General features: G+C 48.0%; 1 protein-coding gene across 4 annotated transcripts in view; it reads right to left on the bottom strand.

Moving 5' to 3' along the window:
* Positions 1-18,213: 18,213 nt before the first annotated feature.
* Lin52 (lin-52 DREAM MuvB core complex component) overlaps positions 18,214-22,233 on the bottom strand; it is an 87,676-nt gene continuing 83,656 nt past the window's right edge. For all 4 annotated transcript variants that reach the window (XM_060387855.1, XM_060387859.1, XM_021634178.2 and 1 more), the window contains one exon: positions 18,214-20,571. In XM_060387855.1, the coding sequence (XP_060243838.1) occupies positions 20,560-20,571 (12 nt within the window). In that variant the 3' untranslated portion in view covers positions 18,214-20,559. The remainder of the gene's footprint in view (positions 20,572-22,233) is intronic.

The following is a 22,233-nucleotide window of genomic DNA, read 5'->3' as shown; positions in this document are numbered from 1 at the left end:
GTCAGGTATGATGGTACACGCCTTTAATCCCAGAGGCAGAGGCAGGAGGCCTTCTGTGAGTTCTGTACCTGGTCCACATATCAAGCTCCAGGCTAGCCAGGGCCACATAGTGAGAACCTGTCTCAAAAAAAAGAAGAAAAGAGCCAGGCATGGTGGTTCATGTCTGTAATCCCAGCACTCGGGAGGCAGAGGCAGAGGCAGGTGGATCTCTGTGAGTTCAAGGTCAGCCTGGTCTACAAAGCAAGTCCAGGACAGCCAAGCCTACACAGAGAAACCCTGTCTCCAAAAACAAAAGAAACAAAAGAGAAGAAAAGGAGGAGGAAGAAGGGGAGGGGATTGGGAAAGAAGCCATTCCCTGAACTCTAGGCACTATTGTCTGGAAACAGTCCATCAGTCAGACAGACAGACAGAGACTGAGCAGCAACGTTGGCAAGTGCTGACTTGGCACCTCCTCTATACTCATTAGTACTGAGTGCCTTTTCTCTGTTCTTGTGTTTACTCCTCACGGGACCCTTGGAGCTGGGAACTACTATGACTCCCATTCTATGGGAGAGTAAACTGAGTCACAGAGAGATTAGTAACATGCTTCAGGTCACACGGGGAGCTGAAGACCAGGGGCTTATCTCTATCCAGCCTGCACCCCAGAAGAGGGTGCCAGATCCCATCACAGATGGTTGTGAGCCACCATGCGGTTGCTGGGAATTGAACTCAGGACCTCTGGAAGTGCAGACAGTGCTCTATAACCACTGAACCACCTCTCCAGCCCCCTTAAGAGACAACTATTGAGAGTCAGTTCTCTCCTTCCACCATGTGGGGTCCTTGGGATTGAACTCAGGTTATGGGGATTGGTGGAAAGAGCCTTTACCCGCTGAGCCACCTTGCCAGCCCGACCCGCTAATGTTTTTGAGGGTGATGTTTCGGGAGAACAGCAAGGATGGGTCAGCTTGCATGAAGGCAATCACAGAAGTGGTTTTGGTATCTTTATTTGTTGATGTGGCAACAGATATTGATGGAGAAGGTCAGCTGCACGGGAGATTTGGGGATCGGCCCAGGCTTCCCGGAGAAGGTACACTTGAGCCGAGATGAAACACTAAAAGGGACTCCAGTTCCTTCTCTGGGCCAAGTCCCGTCTGGGCCAGTCCATCCACGGAGCCTTCCTGGGTTAACTCATCCAGTTCTTTCTCTGACCACCAGCCCCAGAGAAGGAAGATTCCTCTGTGGGCAGATCTGTGCACCCAGACTGTGTGCTCTGGGAGCCCTGGATCCTAGACTGAGCAGAAATCTGTTAGGGGCTCTTCTGGGCGGTGGTTGCCTAGATTTCAGGGCCCGAATAGACCTCCAGACACCACTCAGGCCTCTTGGAAGGAAGGCGCAGCAGCCACCCAGTCTCTGTGCGGTGGTGGGAACCGACCCTCAGGCTCTCGTCTCTGGGGTGGTCTGCCACGCACCTCTGAGCTCTTCTTACCCGGGGCCCCGTGTCTGCCTTGCCAGGCGGCGGCCAGGGCAGCTTCCCTGAATAACGATGGTATTGGCTCAGATTAAGGGCAACTAGCTGGCTCTTGGCTTTTCCTTTTTATATAACAACTAATCTTCTTCTAATCAGCCATTATTAAATTATATTCCGTTTTTAATTCATTCACAGATCACCGTTGGGACAGCTGGATGGATAATTGGGGAAGAGATAATTTATGTAAATGAGCAGCAGCAGCAGAAGGTGGAGGAGAGGGAGACCCAGAGCCAAAAGGACCCCTCAAATGCCCAGGGTGAGGAGAGGGGGACAGCGCTGCGCCCAGTCTGGCTGCGGTGGGGTTTGGGAGCCTGCTCTTTGGGTGTGTCACATTGGACACTTCCAGAGAATGGGGAACACATTACTATGGGGGGAAAAGTTACTTTGGGGGATCCATTCTGCTCTTCAGTACGTCCTGAGAGGCAATAGAATGCCTCGGAGAATCCTGGAGTGGAGGAGTTTACAGCCGCAACTCCAAACAAGCTGTCCATTAACCTCAGTTCTCACATCTGCAAAATGGGAGGAATACAGGACCTGTCTTGGAAGAGCACGGTGAAGCCCAAGTCCCCATTGAGTAAGGAACTCAATACAGAGCCAGGAGTACCCAACACTCTCAGGAGGACTGTGGACACTGAGTCCAAACCTTCCTCCCACACATGCCCTCGGCCCGGAGACATCTTTGGCATAGGAAAGTGTGTGTGGGAGCTGGGGAGCAGACAGGTTAGAGAAATTGGACCTTCAGCCTTCCTGGCCCTTCCTTGGGGACCCCAGGAGTGCGGCACGGGTGGTCTGACAAGGACTGAAGATAGGGTCTGTATGTGGCTGGACTGGCAGGGACTGCCAAGGGGAGGACCTTGGACTATTCCCAGAGGGAGGAAAGGGATTAAAAGGGACTAGGGAGGGTGGTCCTGGAGGGTCCATGTAGCGTAATGAGATTAGGCCCCAGGCAGTGGGAGTGAAAGTTATTACCATGTGGGGCCCATGTCCTGCCCTAGACTGCAGCTGTCGCCCATGCCAGGGAGACAGTCACCAGCAGGGCCTTATTCTCATGGGGGCAGGCTGGCACCCGCTGCCTCGCTATAGGCCCCTGGCATTCCCACTGTGGTCATCTGCCAAGGGTCTGGCCTCTGAAGCTTAGCCCTCGGCCCACCTTTGACAGATGGGGCCACCCACACAGTGTGTCCTGGCATTGCCCTGTGCCCTGGTTTCCCAAGGATGGAAGGCTACGGTGATGATGCTTCATTCAGATCTTCTGAGGGGGAGCTTCGGAGGCAGGGAGGGCCGGAGCCAGGTCCCTGGGTTTGACAGCTGTGTGACCCTGGATGAGTCTGTTAGCCTCTCTGTTCTATGACAAAATGGGAGAAACCTTAGCACGGTTTCCACAGGAGAGGGCAGTGTGGGGCACTCTCCAAGGTCGACGTCACAGGCCCGGGGCCTCACATTACATGTTAATAGTACATAATAATGGCATATATATCATATATATCACATATATTTTATCATATCGCTGCATCCATTGCCTCTCTTGTCCCCTCACGCTCTCCCATTGACCATCTTCCCAATTTAGTCCTTCTCCCACTTTGACACGGAGGGAACTTTCTTACCTAGGCAAAGGGCAGAGCACCGGGAAGAGGCCGCGCAGAGCCGCTCCTGGCTCCCTCTAGTGGTAATGGAGCGCATAGCACAGGACCCCGGCTTGGGCCTGGCCGAGGGACTGATGCTCGCTCGCGTCCTTGGTCCTTCGGAGGGAAAGGGGTACCAAAAACGCTTCCCCTATTAACCAATGCTGACACGCATCAGAAAGCCATCTTTCTTCAACTGTATGTCGGTTAAGTGTACCTCCAAGCAGGGGCCACACACCGGGGACTTTTTACCGATGGCGCGCAGTTCAAAGCCCCGCAGAGGAGGGAGGGGGGAGTTGGCGTCTGTCGTCTGTCGGGTTTGGACAGATGATGTCAATCCGCTGAGAGCTCTCGGCATCTGGGAGAAGCCGGGGTGGGAAGCAAGGAGCACAGGTAAGTCGGTCAATCTGAAACCAGCGCATTCTTCCTCGTGGTCTGCTAACAGGCAGCGCTGGAGCAGTAGCGCCAACTTTTCGGTCCAGAGAACCCTGAAAACAGACTTTCTCGTGTTCACCTCTCACATTTGACGCAGGAGCCTGCCTAATGACCTCAGATTACTAGTGCTTTTACATGGCTTGAGGCTTTATTAATCTCAGCGTCTGTATGTTTCAAAATTATTCAAGAACAAATTTTAAAAGAAAATTTAAATAAAAGTGGAAAGAATACAGCACGCGCCAAGTTTCCCTGTTCTTATCTAATATTATTGTGGCACCTTCGTTATGACTTATGAGGAAAACAGAACAAATTTCATACACACACACATACTAAAATACAGTAGTACTGAGTAAAGTCCATGCTTTATTTACCTTTCTTTACCTCATTATTTTTTTGAAGCCAAGTGTGGTGGCTCGCATTTTTATTTCCAGCTCTCGGGAGGCAGAAGCAGGTGACCTCTGTGATTCTGGGGCCAGCCTGGTCTACAGAGCGAGTTTCAGAACAGTCAGAGCTACACAGAGAAACCAGAACAACAAACAACAAGCCAACACTCCTTCCTTTATATTATACATATATACATACATATATATATATATATGTATATATATATGTGGAATTTCAAGTAGCTCAGGCTGGTTCAAATTCCTTATATGACTGAAGATGACCTTGACCTTTGACCCTCCTGCCCCTGCTTCCCTAGTGTTGGGGTTATAGGCATTCACCACCACACCTGGTTTTTTGTGGAATTGAACCCCAGTGCTCTGTGTTCTACCAACAGAACCACATTTTCAGCCCAAGTTTATAGATGAAAAAAAAAAAAAAAAAGAAAAGTAACACAACACCAAGGAATGAAACTCTGGGCTGCTGCGACTTTATACTCCAATTCGGAAGAATCTCAAGGCAGCATTAGTTTTAAAAAGAAAGATGGAAAGATGCATATTTTCTTTTTCTTTTTTTGCTCATAAAAAATAAAAGGTTTATATATAATTAAAATTTTTATTTTATTTTAATGTGTGGTGTGTAGAAGGATGGAAGTGCAAGTGTATGTAGGTACCTGTGAGGCCAGAGGAGGGTGCTGGAGTCCCCAGACCTGAGGGTACAGGTGGCTGTGAGCCGCCTAAAGTAGGAACTGGGAACAGAATTTAGGTCCTCACCACTAACCCATTATCCCAACTTTTCTTTTTATTTCTTTTTTCTTTTTCTTTTGAGGCAGGGAGAGTCTCACTATGTACCTCTAGCTGACTCTGTAGACCAAGCTGGCCTCACACTCACAGACATCTGCCTGCTTTTGCCTCCTGAGTGCTGGGATTAAAAAAAAAAAAGCCTGAGCCACCATGCCTGGTGCCATGTAAATGTTTTTAATCTCTTATCGAGGGTGTGAAAACTGGTGGAAAGGAAGAAGTGTCTAGAGAATGGTACAGGAGAAACACACAGGTTATTAATACCTTTTGTACAAAGGAGTTTAAAAAACTGTCAGGCACGGTGCCACGTGCCTCTGAGCCCTTCCCTCAGGAGGCAGAGGCAGGCTGAGCTCTTGGCTAGCCTAAGCCACATGGCAAGTTCTAGGCCAGCCACAACTGCATAGCGAGGCTCTGTCTCAAAGAGACCCAAACAATCAGGCATACAAAAGCTCATTGTAGGGCCCAGGAGATGGTTAGCAGAGGCAGTGGTTAACAGCACTGGTGCTCTTGCAGAGGACCAGGGTTTGATTCCCAGCACCCCAGGTGGTGGCACCTCACAGCCAGGCATAAGCCTAGTTCAAGGGATCCAATGGGCACAAATGTGCTATACAAGCTTGCACGTGTCCATAGTCATAGGGCAAAATAAACACACCTAAAAGGAAAAAAAAAAAACTTTATGTAGTTGAGCATGGTTTCTTACATCTGAAATGCTGACCTCCAGGAGGCTAAGGCAGGGGACTATAGAGCATCGGAAGCCAGTCTGGACTGTATAGTGAGTTCCAGACCAGCTTGGGTTACAGTGCGTTATAGAAACCAGAGACAAAAAGGAAACCAAACTTGTATATACACTAGGCTTGGCGGTGCACGCCTGTAAACCTAGCCCTTGGGAGGCTGAAGTGGATAGACAACGCATTAGACATAACTGTATACACAAATAATACATTCATCAGGTGTTTTAAAATTTGCCATTTCTGCCAGCATACAGTAGGCACTTACTAAGGGCCGAATGTCCCTTGCATCCCCGGAGCACACAGTTGTGTTTACCCAGTGTGCATCTCCCTTTCCCCGGTGAGCTTTGATCAGCAGGCACAATAAATGTTTGCCAAGTGATTGATTCATACCAGGGGTCGGGAATGTCTCCCAGCTTTCAGAGAGGTGAAGACCAGCGGCCTCCACTGCGGCCCAAAGGGAGGAAGGTGTTTCATGCCAGGGTGGAGATAGCGAACACAGAGTCCAAGGGTGGCTGGGGAGGGGGAAGGGTAGGATCCACAGGGGCGTGCTGGAGTTTGACCATCACTGGAGACGCAGCAGCCAAGCTCGCCCGTCCTGTACATGAGGACAGGGACTCCTCAGGACCATGTCAGGAGTGTGATCTCAGCACACACCTGAGGTCTGTCCAGAGGCCCTGTCACCTTAGGCCTCGCGCTCCCAACCCTAAGTTGGAGAGGACCCTTCTCTGCCCGTTTCTTGCAGTCCTTTAGTTGGACACCGGTGCTGGGTGCTGACCTCGTTGGAAGAGTGGTGGAGAGCATTCAGGGCTCTTTGTGGGTGGAGAAGGACACTTGAGCTCTAGGTACGCAAAGGCATGGAGATGGGGACGCAGGTGTGGTAGCCAGACCACCTCAGCCTCCGGCACCTGGTGTCTTCTAGACTGCCAACTCAATTTTTTTTTCAGGCTTGTGCCGAGAACTGGAGACCATCAGGCGCTTGGAGGTTCAGACGTGAGGGATTCTCTGTACCTTGAGCAAGTTCCTAGGTGAGGGACCTCTGAGTCTTGACTCACTCGCCACCAACTATCACCACCACGGAATGCACTGACCAGCGTGTGCCAGGCGCTTCACACGCAGGGTTCCAGAGACCTAGGAAGGCCTTAAAAAATGATCCTCCATTTTTTCGAGTGGAAAAACAGCTCAAAGAAAGAAGGTCCTTTCCTGTGTCACAGAGCTCACAGCCAGGGAGCCTCAACCCCCAAACTGTCGCCCAGTCTACTCTTGGCTCCACTCCCGCCCAGGATCTCGAGTGTCAGGGGCTGCTCATGAGGACTCGCCATGACTTTCAGTTCCTACCGTTCCACTTCCCTCAAAGCCCTACCTGCCTCTAAGCTCCCCATCTCCCTCTCAGCATTCACCCAGCTTCCCAGGAGGTCCTGGAGTCCCTCCGGTGTTGGGGTCGGAGGGCCCTGGTGCCTCCTAGCTGGGCTGGTAGCTCCGAGCTGTAGGGAGGCTGGCGCAGTGCACAGCGCTGATCCTAACCAACTTTGCCAGCCCAGCTTTTCTCATGGCTCCCACACAATGGTCTGCTCTGTGCCCACCTGCCGATAATGCTTAATTAGGCGAGGAGTTGATTAATTTGAGGTAATTGACAGCTAATTAGAGGCCTACAGGCTCATTAACTTGACATCTTGTCTTTGTGAATTGGCTGAGTATGGTCAGGTGATGGTGGCCGTTGATTCCCTCCCCAGCTCTTTCAACCCTAGGGCCTGAGGCAGCATCACCTAGGGGAGGGCCGGGCAGAGCCCAGGGTTCAGGTAGGGCAGTCTCAAGGTCAAGAGTAGAGGAAAGCGTGGCCGGGAGGGATAAGGAGTCTCCAATGGCTCTAGAAAGGAGAGTGCATATTATACTGGGCAAACACACCCAAGAAAGTGGGGAATCCTAGCAGGAGAGAGGAAAAGCTTGGGATTCATACAGTGAGGAGGGGCAAGGGGGAGCAGCTGAGAGAAGAGGACTGTTGGGAATAGGTGTAGGCTTTGAAGAGAGGCCTACTTGTGGCTGAATACCCCCAATCTGCTACTAAAGCTGGGTGACTATCACTGATCTACTTACGCTCTAAGCCTTGGGCTCCTCACTTGTAAAACAGGAGTAACACTGTCTCCTCATTTCAGGAGGTAATTGAGAACAATTCTTGGAACACTGAAGCAGAGAAAGGATTCAGAGCAATACTTGGGGACCTACTAAGCCCTTGGTTAGATGTTAACTCTTGGGTTGGTGAGATGGCTCGGTGCATGCAAGCCCAGTGACCTGATTTTGATCCCAGGAAACCCGTGGTGGAAGGAGAGAATTGGCCCTGGGAGATCCCTGCCACCTCTACACGTGTGCCGTGGAAACACCTTCTGGTGCTCACATATACATACACATACGCACACAATAACAATAATAATAAGTAAAGCATAAAACATGCCAACTATCCCCGGCAGCAGGAAGAAGTGACATGAAGACAATCTAAGGGGGCAGGTGGGCCTTGGTGTCATCAGAAGCAATGGAAGTCTCTTCCCTCTGGGAACCAGCATTACCTTGTGGACATCTGCTTTCCTAGTGTTTGGGGATACTGTGACGGGGGGGCGGGGCTTCTTCTTGCAACCTCTTTAGTGATCTGTGTTAAGATTTGTGCATATGTGGCCTTTGACCCAACTGTTCTCCTCCTCCACGATCACACCCTGACGACTTATACGTACCCACAAGGACTTAACAGCTCACACCACAACACAGCCTGCAGAATCTTCCTGCATATCCCAGTGGGAAGAAGATGGGAAATTGCCTAAAAGTCCATCATTGACTAAATAAATTGTGGCACGTCTCCGAAGAAGAATATGTTGCTATTGAATCTATACGGACCAATATGAACAAGATCCAAAATGCATTAAATAGGGGGGAAAAAAGAAAAAGGCCAACTAGCTAGGTAACAGTGTGCGATTCCCACAAGTGGCCTGAGGTCTAGGAAATGGGAGATGTGTTTTTCTTTCTCTGTTGAGTTCATTCAAATCATGGCTTGTATTTATCACCTTTTGTAAAAAGCAGTTTACAAGTAGAAAGCCGCCTCTCCCCCACCGGTAAACCCTAACCCGACACCTGCTAGAATGGCAGAGTGGCTCCACGAGTGAGGACTGGTGGCCCAGCCCTATCCATTTGGTTCTATTTTTTTGTCTTCTCAAGGCTCTAAGAGGCCTTGAGGATCATCTAGACTCTACCGCTGTCCTGTGATGACAAAGCAGTATGTGGTTCTGCACTGACAAACATGGCGGCCAGTAGCCAGGTGTGGCTATTGAGCCCTTGAAATGTAGCTCTTTTTTAGGCAGGGTTTCTCTGTGTAGGCAGCTTCTTTTCTCCTTTAAAGAAAAGAGGCCGGAGAGGTGGCTCAGTGGTTAAGAGCATGCGCTGCTCTTGCAGAGGATGAATTTGGTCCCCGGCACACCAGGCAGCTCACAACTGCCTGTAACGCCGGCTCCCGGGGAACTGCTGCCCTCTTCTGGTCTCCACAGGTATTACACCAACACATACCCTCCCCATCCAGACTCTGCCCCAGACATACAGACATCGTTAAATTTACAAAAAAAGAAAGGAAAAAAAAAAAAGAAAAGAAAAAGGAAGGAAGGAAGGAAGGAAGGAAGGAAGGAAGGATTTTTATTAGATCAGTTTTGGAAGGTGCAAGTCCAAAAAATATGGTGGTTGTCATTTGGCTACATCACGTCATGGTAGGCAGACACATGTATTTCTGCTGGAGCTGAAGTTGTAATTTTTACTTACTTTTAATTTAGATCTAAAGCAATCCGAGGGAATTCCCAACTCAGAGTAGACGTCGCAGAAGTCTGGGTTCCGCCAGCCGACCTGGAGCTGCTGTCCAGCGCAGTCAGGACTGGCCTGGACGCAGGCGCGTCGGAGACGCTGGCGGCTCGGCTGGAGTGTCTGGTTTTCCTAGGAAGGAGCATCTTGATGGGTTAGAACAGTGTTTCTCAGCCTTCCCTGTGATGGCGCCCTTTGATACAGTTCCTCCTGCTGTGGTGACTCCCAGCCACGAAATTCTTTCATTGCCACTTCATAGCTGTAGTTTTGCTATTGTTGTGACTTGCAATGCAAATATCAGATAGGGGCTGAGACCCACACGTTGAGAATAACTGGCTTAGGCATTAAAAAGCACCTTGCTGGGGGGTGGATCAGGACAGGCTCTATGTAGCCCTGGCTGTCCAGGAACTCAGTATGTATGTAGACCAGGCTGGCCTCAAACTCACAGAGACATGCTGCTCCTGCCTCCCATGATGGGATCAAAGGCATGCACCGCCACAGCAGACCCACATTCTGTGTTTTGATGGTTTGGGGAGCCAGGCGTGGTAAGGCAGGGAATGGTGAGATTGGGGCCAGATTGGACTACATAATGAGAACCTATTTCAAAAGAAAAATTTTAGCCTGGTAGTCATGACACACACCTTTAATCCTAACACTTGGGAGGCAGAGGCAGGTAGATCTCTGGTCTACAAAGCAAGTTGTAAGACAGCCAAGGTTAACATGGAGAAACCTTGTCTCAAAAAGAAAAAGAAAGGAAAAAAATTTAGTGGGACCTTTGTTAAGTCCACTTCTAGCAATTTACCCAGATATCAGTGCCCACTAGCAGACACTGGCAAAAATATTGGTAGCTACCTCATTCATATAAATTTTTTAAATGACAAAAAACTTTAAGCAAATGAATAAATTTCTAGACATTATATTATGTGCCATGTGGTGTGTGTGGCTGTGGTGCACAAATGCCATGGCATGTGTAGAGGTCAGAAGACAACAAGGAGAGAATTGCAACAGACTGACAGAATGCATGCACTAGGACTCCACTTGTATGACATACTGCAACAGTCTGGAGTGGTAAAAGCCAGAGAAGTTGTTACTTGACAGTGTTATCTAGAGAGAGTGCAGGGTAAGGGCTTGAGTCTAAGTGGTTATACAGGCATTTGTGTCTGCAAAGCTTTACTGAGCTGGGCAGTAAGCCCTGTGCACCTACCTGCCTCTAAACCGTGCTTTGAAGCAAAAGGATTTGAGGCTCTTTGCACCTTCAAAGGGAAACATCCTGAGAACTGACGCTTTTTATAGTTAAACTACAGACCCATGGGAACGCTTTGGGGCGATACCACACAGGACCTAGAAGCTCTAAGGCCCATCCTGAGCTTTGGAGTGAGAACACAGTGATGATGTCCTTTTGTCTGCCTGCCATGCTTCCATGGCAACGAAGCATAGGGCCGGGGAGCCTGTCTTGTGCCCTTGACACAACAAAGAGCTGTGAGCTAGACTCTTGAAGCCCCACACTTTCTGCTTGGACCTTCTTGTGAGAGAGAAACACAATTGCGTCCAGCCCTTACTGAGAACTCAGAGCAAAGACTGAATGTGTGTGACTATGTTTTCTAGAGCCTGATAGACCATGGGTGCACAGGGCACAATCACTGAGTGAACCCCTGAATCCAGCCACCCAAGGCCATACCTAAATTCTTCCCAAAATGTCAAGGCTAAAATGAGTGTGGTGTGTGTGTGCATACATGTTTGTGTGTATGAATATACTCATGTGCATACCACAGTATTTGGGGAGGGCAGTCCACCTTGTTTGGATAGAGCCCCTTGCTGGTCCCTGCTGCCTGTGCTCCGCTAGCTGGCCGAAGAGCTTCTGGGATTCTCCCGTTTCCACCTCTTAGGAGTGCTGGAAGTATAGGTGCACACTGCTGTGTCCAACTTTACATGGGTAACTCAGATCCTCACACTTGTGCCCCCAACCACTTACCTGCTGAGCTATTGCCCCAGCCCAAAGGGGCAAAAAAAAAAAAAAAAAGAAGTATTTGTTTATTATGTACACAGCATTCTGCCTGCATGTGTGCCTGCATGCCAGAAGAGGGCACCAGATCACATTATAGATGGTTGTGAGCCACCATGTGATTGCTGGGAATTGAACTCAGGACTTGGAAGAGCAGTCAGTGCTCTTAACCTCTGAGCCATTTTTTCAACACCGATCCCCACCACCACCCAAAAAAAAAAGCAGAATGTAGTTCAAAATAATCAAATGTCCTAGTTGCAGGATTGTCCCCATCTTAGGAAACTATTGGGTATGTAGGAAACTAGATAGTTACCCTAATTCAGTGTCAGTTGTAGAGTGACTGCCTAGCACACATGAGGGTGGAGCCAGGGTGCTGGACACTTCAGCACTCAGGAGCTAAGGGCAAGAGGACCACAAGTTCCTTTGTTACAGAGTTTGGGTCTTGCCTGCAATATATAAGACCTCGTCTTAACAAAAAACAAAAACGAAGGGGGAGAAAGTGGAGGAGAAGGAGGCAAAAAGGAGGGAGGAGGAAAAAAAGACACCTTTCCCTGCAAACACACTGCAATGAAGTCAGCTTCTGAGACCCCAGGCTGGGAATTCCTTTGGACTGAGTTTTCATCAAATGCACTGTTATTACAGTTCCATGCAGAACTGTTTATTTCACCTAATTTCTGATATCAAGATTTTGTTTCTGTTACGCTGAAAAAAAAATGCAATTGAAAGTAAACCTGGGATGGTGGCAGTGTGCAGTTCCACACAGGCCGCTGTGACGCTCCTGATGTGGTGTTGGGAATGGAACTCAGGCCCTCTGGAAGAGGAGCAAGTGCTAACTGCTGGGCCATTTCCCCGGTGTCAAACACCTTTAATCCCAGCACTCAGGAGGCAGAGGCAGTCGTATGTCTGAATTCTAGGACAGGTATGTCTATGATGTTGTCTCAAAAGGGAGGGGGAGATAGTTTACTTGAAAAGTGAGTATCAAAGCTTAGGGAATAAAACTAGAGGATAGTAACACCAAGATCCACATCTGAGGGGGCTGGAGAGATGGTTAAGAGCACTGTCTGCTCTTCGAGAGGTCCTGAGTTCAATTCCCAGCAACCACATGGCAGCTCCCAACCATCTACACTGGGATCTAATGCTCTCTTCTGGCATGCAGGTGTACATGCAGATAGAGCACTCATATACATAAAATAAATAAATCTTTAAAAAAAAAAACCAAACACATCCAAGTGCTTACTAATGCTTAGGAAGCTAATGAAAAGGGGAAATTGTTTCTTCAAATGGGTCAGCATGGCTCCTCAGTCCCCCAAGCCCCTTAACAAGTTACTTGTAAATAAGGTCAGCTCACGGCTTGGTCACAGCCCAGCCTTGTAGAAGGATTCAGTCAATCAAGCAAGTGGCACCCTGTGTGGCCTTCAGGTACACAACTGGGGCCACACAGCCCAGACCAGGAGTGCCCATTGTGGCTGTTCCTGGGTCCTCAAGGCCAGTTCCTCCATGCCTTCCTGCACATCTGTCCCCTTACGTTAACCTTCCTACCCTGCCACCCATCTCTGCTTTCCGGGCTCGCGGCCCTCCCCACACTCACAGGCACCTTCATCATTTCCCCTTGACATGTCTACTTTCATTTTCCTAGGACGAATCACTTGACAATCGCCTGCCCATATTTCTAAGCTCGCTGGGTCTCGCTGTGCGATTTTCCTGTCCTCTCTGGGGCTTGTAACACCAATCATCCGCAGGTTTCATTAGCATGCTGTTTACCCCAGTCTTTCAGATCATTAATGAAGATGTGAAGTAAGCCACCAATCCTCACAGCCCCCACCGTGTCGTCCCCCCCCCCCCCGACTGTGCTGGAATCATTATCCTTCCTGGTGTGACAGGGTCAGAGCCAAACCAATTTGCATCAATCTTTGGTGATATTGGGAAGTGCGGCCCGCGCTGTGCTCCGGTCCTCCTCTTGTAGTCACACCGCTTCAGCTGGAGTGCTCCCCTCTCCCTTTGGAGGGCTGATCGCACCCGGGTACCCCAGAGAGCCTCAGGGCTATGGTAACGGCCAGGCTGTGTTTCTCTCACTCTATCTTGAGCTGGACTTTTTTGGTAAACAAAATGAACAGCACATCCTGGCAGAGGAGGCAGCAGACGTAGCCACCTTGGGACGTACCTTTCTCGCCACGTCATCTATTTCTGCTGACATACGGAGACCCTTCGGGCCTGCTCGGGCGTCTGGCTGGATGGCATAGCTGAGTTGCTTCTTAGGACAAGGCCTGTCCTTCCTGCTAGTCTCTCCCTTCTCTCGCCCTGGTGCTCTTCTGTCTTCTCCACCAGACAACTTACCCTGCAGGGAGGACCTGAGTCTGGTTCCCAAGACCCATGTCAAAATCTAGGCCTATCGGGGCATGGCTGCAATCTCAGCACTGGGAGGGGGAGCAGGAGGATTCGTCAGTGGGCCAGCTGACCTACTTGAATTGGTCAGTTCTAGGGCCGATGAGAACTCTCTCAAAAAAATAATGTGGAGAAGCAATGGAGAAAGACACCCAATATGGCTCTCTGACTACACAATCAAGTGTACACACACACACACACACACACACACACAAAGATGGCGGCAAAGCAGCAGTGACAGATGGGGGACAGAAGGCCAGGATTAACAAAAAGCTCTTGAGTTTGCTTTCCTGAGCCATCCTGTATTCTGTAGACTATTTCCGGTTCCGGTCCCTGACGGAGGCTCAAGTGGCCATCGCAGCACTGACTCTTCTCACTTGATTCTTCCCTGCTGCTCCTTTGTGTGGAGCTCAGGGTTCCTGGAGCTTGGCTGCATCCAGGAAGGCCCCAGGACATGACCTTCAGCCTCATCTGGTCAGGAGAGGCTGCCCTCTAAGGGTGGAGGAGGCTGTGGGGGAACCTGAGGCTGCCATGGGTCCTGCTCAGCCTTAGAATGGGAATGAGACCCTGACCAGACTCATACCTGACAAAGTACCTGGAGGAAGGTGGGAAGGTGTGGAGCAAGGGCCAGGAGGATGATGGAGTGAAGCAGGAAATGCATTCCTGGGTCGTAACTGGAGCAACATCCATGCTCAGAAAGTATCAGGATGAAAACCTGATGCAAAGCAATACGATACTCATGGGCCACCCAATGCCAGCTCAGAAGCCTGCTGGTGTCACGGAAAATACTTCTCTCCAAGTGCGTTTCAGCCACAAATGGTCTTTCGTGCCAGTTTGCAGAGTCAGCAACTAAACTTACCAAGTGCACATGCTAGCCAGGGGTTACTTCAGAAAGGGAAAGGCTGGAGGGAAGAGGTAGAGAGAGGCTACTTGGCGTTAACTACTCCAGGCTTACCAAATTTCCTCTGAAAGTGCAATAATTTTAACAAATGTGAGCGAGAAAAAATGAAAGACACCAAGTCCGTCTTTAACAGTCCTGTCGAGTGGTCATATAATGGTAAGCTATGCCCTGCACTGTTCCTCACATTAATGGGTAGCAAGGAGCCATTAATTGCTACAACTACTTGAGAGTTAGCAGCTACTACTCGACCCACCTCACTGGAAGACTAAGGTTCAGAGGTCGACTACCCCCACCCAAAGCCACGCTCCTACTCCTAGTAGCCAGCCAGAGCAGAGTTGGACCTTGGCATTCTGACTTGAATCTATCACGTCACTGGGCTGTTTCTTTGAAGAGGGAAAGGTAATAAGAAAACAGGAAGAAACTAGTGACTTGCCAAACTATTCCTGCCTCTAGAAACTTAAGGGGCTACTACTACTATCTATCTATCTATCTATCTATCTATCTATCTATCTATCTATCTATCTATCTATCTATCTATCTATCTAAGATGGTCTTACTATACAGCCCTGACTGTCCTTGAACTTGTGATCCTGTTAACCTGTCCAGCTATAACAAAATTTATTTGTACATTTATTTACTTAGAGAGAGAGACAAAGAGCTAGAGAAAGTATGTGTGTGCGCATGCATGCTCATGTGCACACGCCATGGAGCCCATGTGGCAATGAGAAGACAATTTGCAGGAGGCGGTGCTTGCCTCCCATCATCTAGGTCCCAGGGTTCAGACTGCTCTTCAGGACTGACAGCAAGAACCTTTACCTGCTGGGCCACCTCACAGACTCGTAAATGCTATTTGCTTTGTGATATTTTACATTGTTTACCAAAGAAACCGGGAGACTCAACACATTTGGACTTACTTTGACATCTCCCCAAAGTTGTTTAAAAGTCAGGTTTGGTTGACACAGTGGTCACTCTGAGAGTCTGGGCTACTTTGAGTCTATGTAATTGAGCACTTTCTGGTTATTCGAGGTCACTTCCAAATATATCAGGTATAGACCAAAAGAAGATGAAAAATTGTGAGCCGATTCTGCTTAGAAGCTGAGCTGCAGATTCCCACGGAAACTCTCCGCACATCTTCTGTCCCTGGTGACAATTAAGTTTACCACTGCATTACCCCAAGTATTTCTGTGATGGGTTGCAATCCACCAGCCAGGAAACTTCTGAGTCACACAGAATGCAGTCAATTATGATGGCTTGCGTTGGCAAATAGGCTACTTTTCTGTTTTTTTAAAGAGATCCACCAAGAGAGACTAGGGACAGTAGGCAGGAAGAGAGTCAGGGACATGACAGTAAGAGGGACTAGAAATGCAGGCAGGCCGAGGAGTGAGTGGTGTCCCTGGCAGGCCATGCACTCTTTGATGGCAGGCTCTGCATAAATTCTCTTTGACACGGTTCTAGGAACATCAGTGAAGGTCCAGGAATGGCGCCACAGTCACACTGCATGTGATGTCAAGGAGTGAGGGCAGGTGAATAGAAAGCAAGGTCAGATAGCAGAGTGGGCTTCTTGGAAGGTCAGGGCCCTACTAAGTGTTTCAGCTTCTGGCTCAAGGGATGTTCATCAGGCTGTGGCCAGTGCAGCCCTCCTCTGCCCACAGGCCATGCCTTTTGGGGTTGGGGAAACCTCTCCCAAGTTGCTTTGTTTAGAGACTGTGTGCTGCTCCCTCCTCCCTGCATCTGTCCTCTGGTTAGAGTTGTATGAAGCGGAAGACAATTTGGGGCTTATTAGTGTCCCAGGGAGACATGTAACTTGTGCTTCTGGGACCCAAACAGCAAGAGTCTTAGCAGCAAACTCCAGCCGAGAAAGGACTGAGGGATTGTCTCACCTAATTACAGGGAATGGCTCTCTTTGTGTTTGTGATTCGGTACGGTTGTCCGATCGCTTTTGATCGCTTTTCTCCGTTTGCTGGCTCAGGCCATGCTGGAATTGTGCTAATTAGAAGAGAAATGGACAGAGTGATCTTGTCAGCCCTGGTTACTGGTGGGGACAAAGCAGAATATTATTCTGAGGCAATGTTTTGTAAGAGCCCTTCTCCTGCTCTCATTAGGAGGAAGAGGCCCCAGGAGGGGAAGTTCCTAATGCTTGGCCTGGCTAATGGAGCATTGGGGTGTTGTGCTAATTAACAGACTCTGCCAGCACTTGTGCCAAACAGGGGCCTCACAGTTGCACCTGGTATCACCTGAAGCCTCCAACTGTCCTTGGTATAAAAGAAAAAGTGCCAGATAAAGGGTGGGAAGGTCGATGGCCTTTTCAGACACAGGGACACTTCCAAGGTGGCAAAAGGGCTAAACAGATACAGGCTAGTCCGAACTTAGGAACTGAACTTGGAGACCTCTGCTTGCCCATTCAACGAGCTGCTGGAATATGGTGGTCTTGGATCTCTCAAAGGATGGAGCAGACATAAAATGGAGAACATGACTTCATGTTTGGAGAAAAAGTTAGGCCAAGTTTAAGATGCTAAGAAACCACTTATTTGACTTCTGGGAGCCATTTACCTTGGCCTACCTGTCCCCTTTCCAGCCTGCAGACCAGCTTCCTGAAATGCCTCAATGCTGGAGGGTATGGATGTCATTGCAAAGCACTCTCTGGGAGCTCAAATGCTGTCCTCATACTATAGGGACGGTGGGATGGCTTTTACCAGCTGCATTTTCACTGCCCTCATTTGAGTGAACCCACAAGAGCTATAATAACAAGAAGCCTGAATACCAACACCAAGGAGCAGCTAGCAAACATCTATAACGGCCAGATGTGGTGCTTGCCACACAGCTGATCTCTGGGAGTTCAAGGTCAGCTTGGTCTACACGTTAAACTCCAGTACAGCCAAGGCTATATGATGAAACCCTGTCTTAAAAAAAAAAAAATAATAATAATAATTCTAAGGGCTGGTGAGATGCCTCAGTGGATAAAAGCACTTGCTGCTAAGGCTGATTACCTGAGTTCAAGTCCCTGGATCTACATGGTGGAAATAAGAGAACTGACTCCCAAAAGTTGCCCTTTGACCTCCACATGTACTCATTTGTGCAAACACAATGAATGTCCAAAAAGTTTCAAATTACGGAAAATATGTTTTATAATAAAAAGATAAAGGAAAATTTCTGAGGATTCTTTGTAATTAACAAAATTGATATTCTATGTGAGCTATAAAGCAATGTTTTTCTTAAATGAAATGCTTTCTCTAGAAGGACATGCTCTGGTAAAGACAAATCCATTACCCGTGGTGAGAGTGGCTTCTCTTCTCTAGGCCTCAAGTTATACAGAACTTGTACCAAAGTGGATGACGATGTCTTCCATGAAGATGTGGAAGAACTGGACATGTAGGAGGGGGGCATAATCTCAGGGAGCTTGTGGTGTTAAAGGGCAGTAAGATCTGGACTCGGACTCACTGAGGTGTGAGGTGCTGGGTGGTCAGTCACAGGAAGGGCACACTTACACGCTGATAGGGAAGAATCATCTCCAGCAGGGTCACTAAGGGCTTCCAGGAAGAACAGCAGTGAAGAAAGCAGAGACTTTGCAACTTCAATGGCCTGGGCATGCAAGGCGCTGAGAACCCTTCATAGTAACTGGAGGAGAGATTTTTCAGTGCGTCTCTATTTTTATTTTATGTGCATTGGTGTTTTGCCTGCAGGTACATCTGTGTGTGGTATCGGATCCTGTGGAACTGGAGTTACAGGCAGGTGTGAGCTGCCATGTGGCTGGAGTCCGAATCACAGTCCTCTGGAAGAGTAGACAGTGCTCTTAACCACTGAGCCAGCGCTCCAACCCCCGTAGGAGAGATTTTACGTGGGAGAAGAATCCAAGCTGAAGGATCCACTAGGATGTCATTTCAAAATGTCTGGGGAGAGCCAGGCCTTTGACAACATACACAAGGTGTTAGCAAAGGGTCATTAAAGGCTGGGACACAGGATTTAGCAGTGATGAGCAGGGTGGGCTGGCAGGACAATGCACTTGTTACTGAAGCTGTACTTTTGATGAGTCTCTGCTTTAAAATATGCAGCTTGGCCCTTAAGGACAAACTCGACCTCCTATACAAGGGACATATTTATTATGAAGACACAACATTATTCACAAAGTATCCTCTAACATTCTAAAATACATATACATACCATACATATTTATATTAGCAATATAAAAATACATCATTAACATTTCTAAGGATGACAATACAAAAACAATAAATATCACAATTCTAAAACATCTACTTACTTAAGTGCTGGTGACCAGGACGAGAGTAAAAGGAGGAGGCCACAGCAGATCAGAACACCAACTATTGGCCTCCCATTACAGACTCGAGTCTGTTTGGGGGAGCTAACCCAGCATTCTCGGCATGCTTTCAATTTCCCCAAACTTGGAAAAGTGCCTGATGTCATCAACTCTCAAAAACAGAGTGACGAAAAAAATTGACATTACGGCATCATTCTCCGCTCACTTGCACACACTCACTTTAACTGCATTCAGTGAGATTAAAAAGTGTCAATCATAGACTTAAGCTTAAAATCAACTGGCCCTTGTAGGGAGAACCCAGCAGAATGGTTTTATCATGCTTATATTTTGCGGTACATATTTCATTGCCTTTTCCTTTCAAAAGTAAAATTGTGTTGCTCTAGTAGCATTAATGAGGGGGAAAATCCGATATCAATTCTAGCATTAGGCACAGATATAAAAATATGGTCAAGAAACCTGCTGTGAACCCGAAGAGTACTGTGCCCTAACAGATCCAAGACCACAAACGACCACAACTTTTCCTGGGGCCACATTCCCAGTGGACAATGACCACAGAAATTTTTTTTTCTTCCTATAATGTTTAGGGAACTCTGTACTTTTCAAACTGTGAAAGACTAGGTCTAATTGATTTCACCCATGGGCAAGATTTTCAGATTTTAGCAGACACATACAACTAGCAAAAAAATCTGCAAGAGCTGTATTTAAGCCAGGACATTTTCATGTGGGTGTGTTTCAGCACATAAGTGAAATATCTGATATGTGGCTGAGAGGAGGGAAAGGAGACAGAACCCTGCTACCATCTGCCCTCACGCACTAGGTCAGTCAGGGCTTCTTGTTTTCAGCCAAATGGGAACTCCCACAGCCATGCCCTCCCACTATCCAGTCATGCTTACTGTTTCACTTACAAATAGAACAGACTAACCAGAGTTCCTGCTGTTACCTTCATACTGGTCTGGAGGTCTAGGACTCAAGGTGAAGGACACAGCATGAGCCTTTTACTCTAGAAGCTAGTCCCTGCAGAGAGACACTACAGGAGTTCCACTTGTCTGGAGTCAGACCTACAGGCTGGGACTGGGAGGTAGGGAACAGACAGTGTTAAGGGAGGGAGTGTCACCGGAGGTATAGACTTCAAAAAGCAGGTGCACATTTCAAGAAGACCCCGTTTCCTCCAGAATGGAAGTCATAGACTCCATTAGATCTTAGAGTTCACAGGTCAGGATGCATGGTCTGGTCCAGAATGTAGCTGGTCTCTGATGTAGCATGTCCTCATCATGAATGCTTCTTAAGAGATCAAGTACAACTCAACAGAGCCCATTCAATCAAAATGACTTTGCCATTAGAGTCAAAGTAACTATAAGACCCCAGAGCTCCTGGAAACAACCTTTCAGAAGGACAGGACCTCCAGAGAGTGGTAGCCAATATCCAGGGCTACAAAGCCGACTCAGTAAACAGTAATGATCCTTGAGTAGAACAGATTCTTCTCTTGCTACCAAATGTCCTCAGAGGCGCAGAGTGCCAGGAGCAGGGGAGAAGGGCGGTCCTTGAAGCTCAGTCTCCAGCCTCTCCCAAGGAAGCACGTGGTGGGCATCATCAGAGCTACACTGGGAAGGGAACTTGGTTACAGTCTTCAGACCACCAGTCCACGAGCAGTCGCTACTTCTTGGGCTTTTCTAGAATGTTCAGGAATTTTCCCCTTGTCATCTCTCTGGCTGTAATCACAAAGTAAACAAAATACCAATGAAAATCTACAATAGAAAAAAAGGGATGCATATTGGAACAAGAGACCCTAATTCCCCAAAGTTATAGCCTCACTTCCACACCTTTGTCATGTGCACCTGCACCTATAAATACCTTAATATAAGAAGTATATTGTAAGTAAATCAATTGGTATACACTTAAATCAACTGTTTGCCAAACTGCTACCTCAACAAATTCACTCATAACTAGTGTTCTAAAGGGCAAACTACTACTGACAAATAAAACTGGACTTTGAATCTGGAGTTGGCAACGGTATAAGGTACAGTGAACGGGGGAAGATTATCAGCTATCCTTACAAAAATCATCAGGGATTCTAATAAGGGTCTGAGCCACCCTGTGTCTTTGCCTTTCAACTCTAATACCCATCCATGTTCACTCTCTTATGCAGTTTGTTCTAGGAGGCCCAAATCTAACCAACATTTAGAATTTTCTCCAGACTGTTGGTCTCTGCACATTTATAAACTCAAATCAAAATGAGTGCTCATGCACCCCACCTCTGAGCAGTGGGAAGCCCTGTGTGCTGTAATATAACAGGGTTTATACTCCCTCAGTGCAGTTCATCCCGGGATGGTGTAATAAAGCAGGGTTTATAGAGCTTTGGTCTTCTCTCTCTTGGCATTGTCAGTCCGTAGGCATTTAATATAGCCAGGCAAGGTTTATGTGTCTTTCTCTGACTTTCAGTACCATCAATCTTTGAAATCTAGTTACTGCTAGGTTTATTCAGCTACTTTCCTATATGAGAGGCTCCAAAGTAAAAGGAAACCATTTCCAATTACAAGGGGGCACTCTAGAAGCCCCCCATTATAGTTCTGTCAAGCAAATTTTCAAAAAGCATATGCAAATGCAGCCCTCCCATCTTCATCCCACAAAGCCATCATTTTAGATCTTTTAAATGGATTTAACAGTTATGAAAGACTCTGATAGTTAGACTGGGAAGCAAGAAGTCTTCTAGAACTATGCAGTGGACACTGGGTAGGCAGTGTCCCATGGCTTCACAAGCACATGTCCATGTTGGCCAAAGAAGAGAAGTGGCTAGGAGGTAAGTGTAGTAATGAAAACGATGTTTGTTCCAACTTCCTTGCTGCCTCTACCTAGAACAGAGCAAATGATGCAGGACTGATCCTCCATTCCCATCAATCTAAACTTAACAGTTGCTTGTTTGCCAGGCCCGGTGGTAAAGGCCTGTAATCCAGCTGGGGGGCTACTTAACTCAATAAGAGCCAGTCTTATAAAATAAAATAAGGCCTGGGGATGTAGCTCAGTTTGGTAGAGCGTCTGCCTGGAGTTAGCAGGCTCTAGGCTCAGTCACCAGCAAGCACGAAAAGCTGCCCCAGCCTTCCTGCCTGCACCCTAGTTCCTTATATATGTACAATCCATCATGACAAGGAGGCTTTCGACGTCACCAACCTACACTTCCTGTTCCTGAGCTCCAACAGGAGGAGGAGGAAACCCTATCAGCTAGGTTATGCAAGTTCAGGGTTAGTTAGGTTCCTCAGTGTCCCAACCCTGCCCATGCCCAAATCTGGTCCTTACTTGGTGGAGTCACACAACTTTTACACATGTCTTCCTTCATTAAAATGTCAGTATTGAGAGCAGGCCTACCGAATAAATGC

The sequence above is a fragment of the Meriones unguiculatus genome, chromosome 7, assembly GCF_030254825.1.
Source record: "Meriones unguiculatus strain TT.TT164.6M chromosome 7, Bangor_MerUng_6.1, whole genome shotgun sequence".
Lineage (NCBI taxonomy): Eukaryota > Metazoa > Chordata > Mammalia > Rodentia > Muridae > Meriones > Meriones unguiculatus.
The sequence above is the reverse complement of the archived record's forward strand: the minus strand, read 5'-3'. Positions and strand labels throughout refer to the sequence as shown.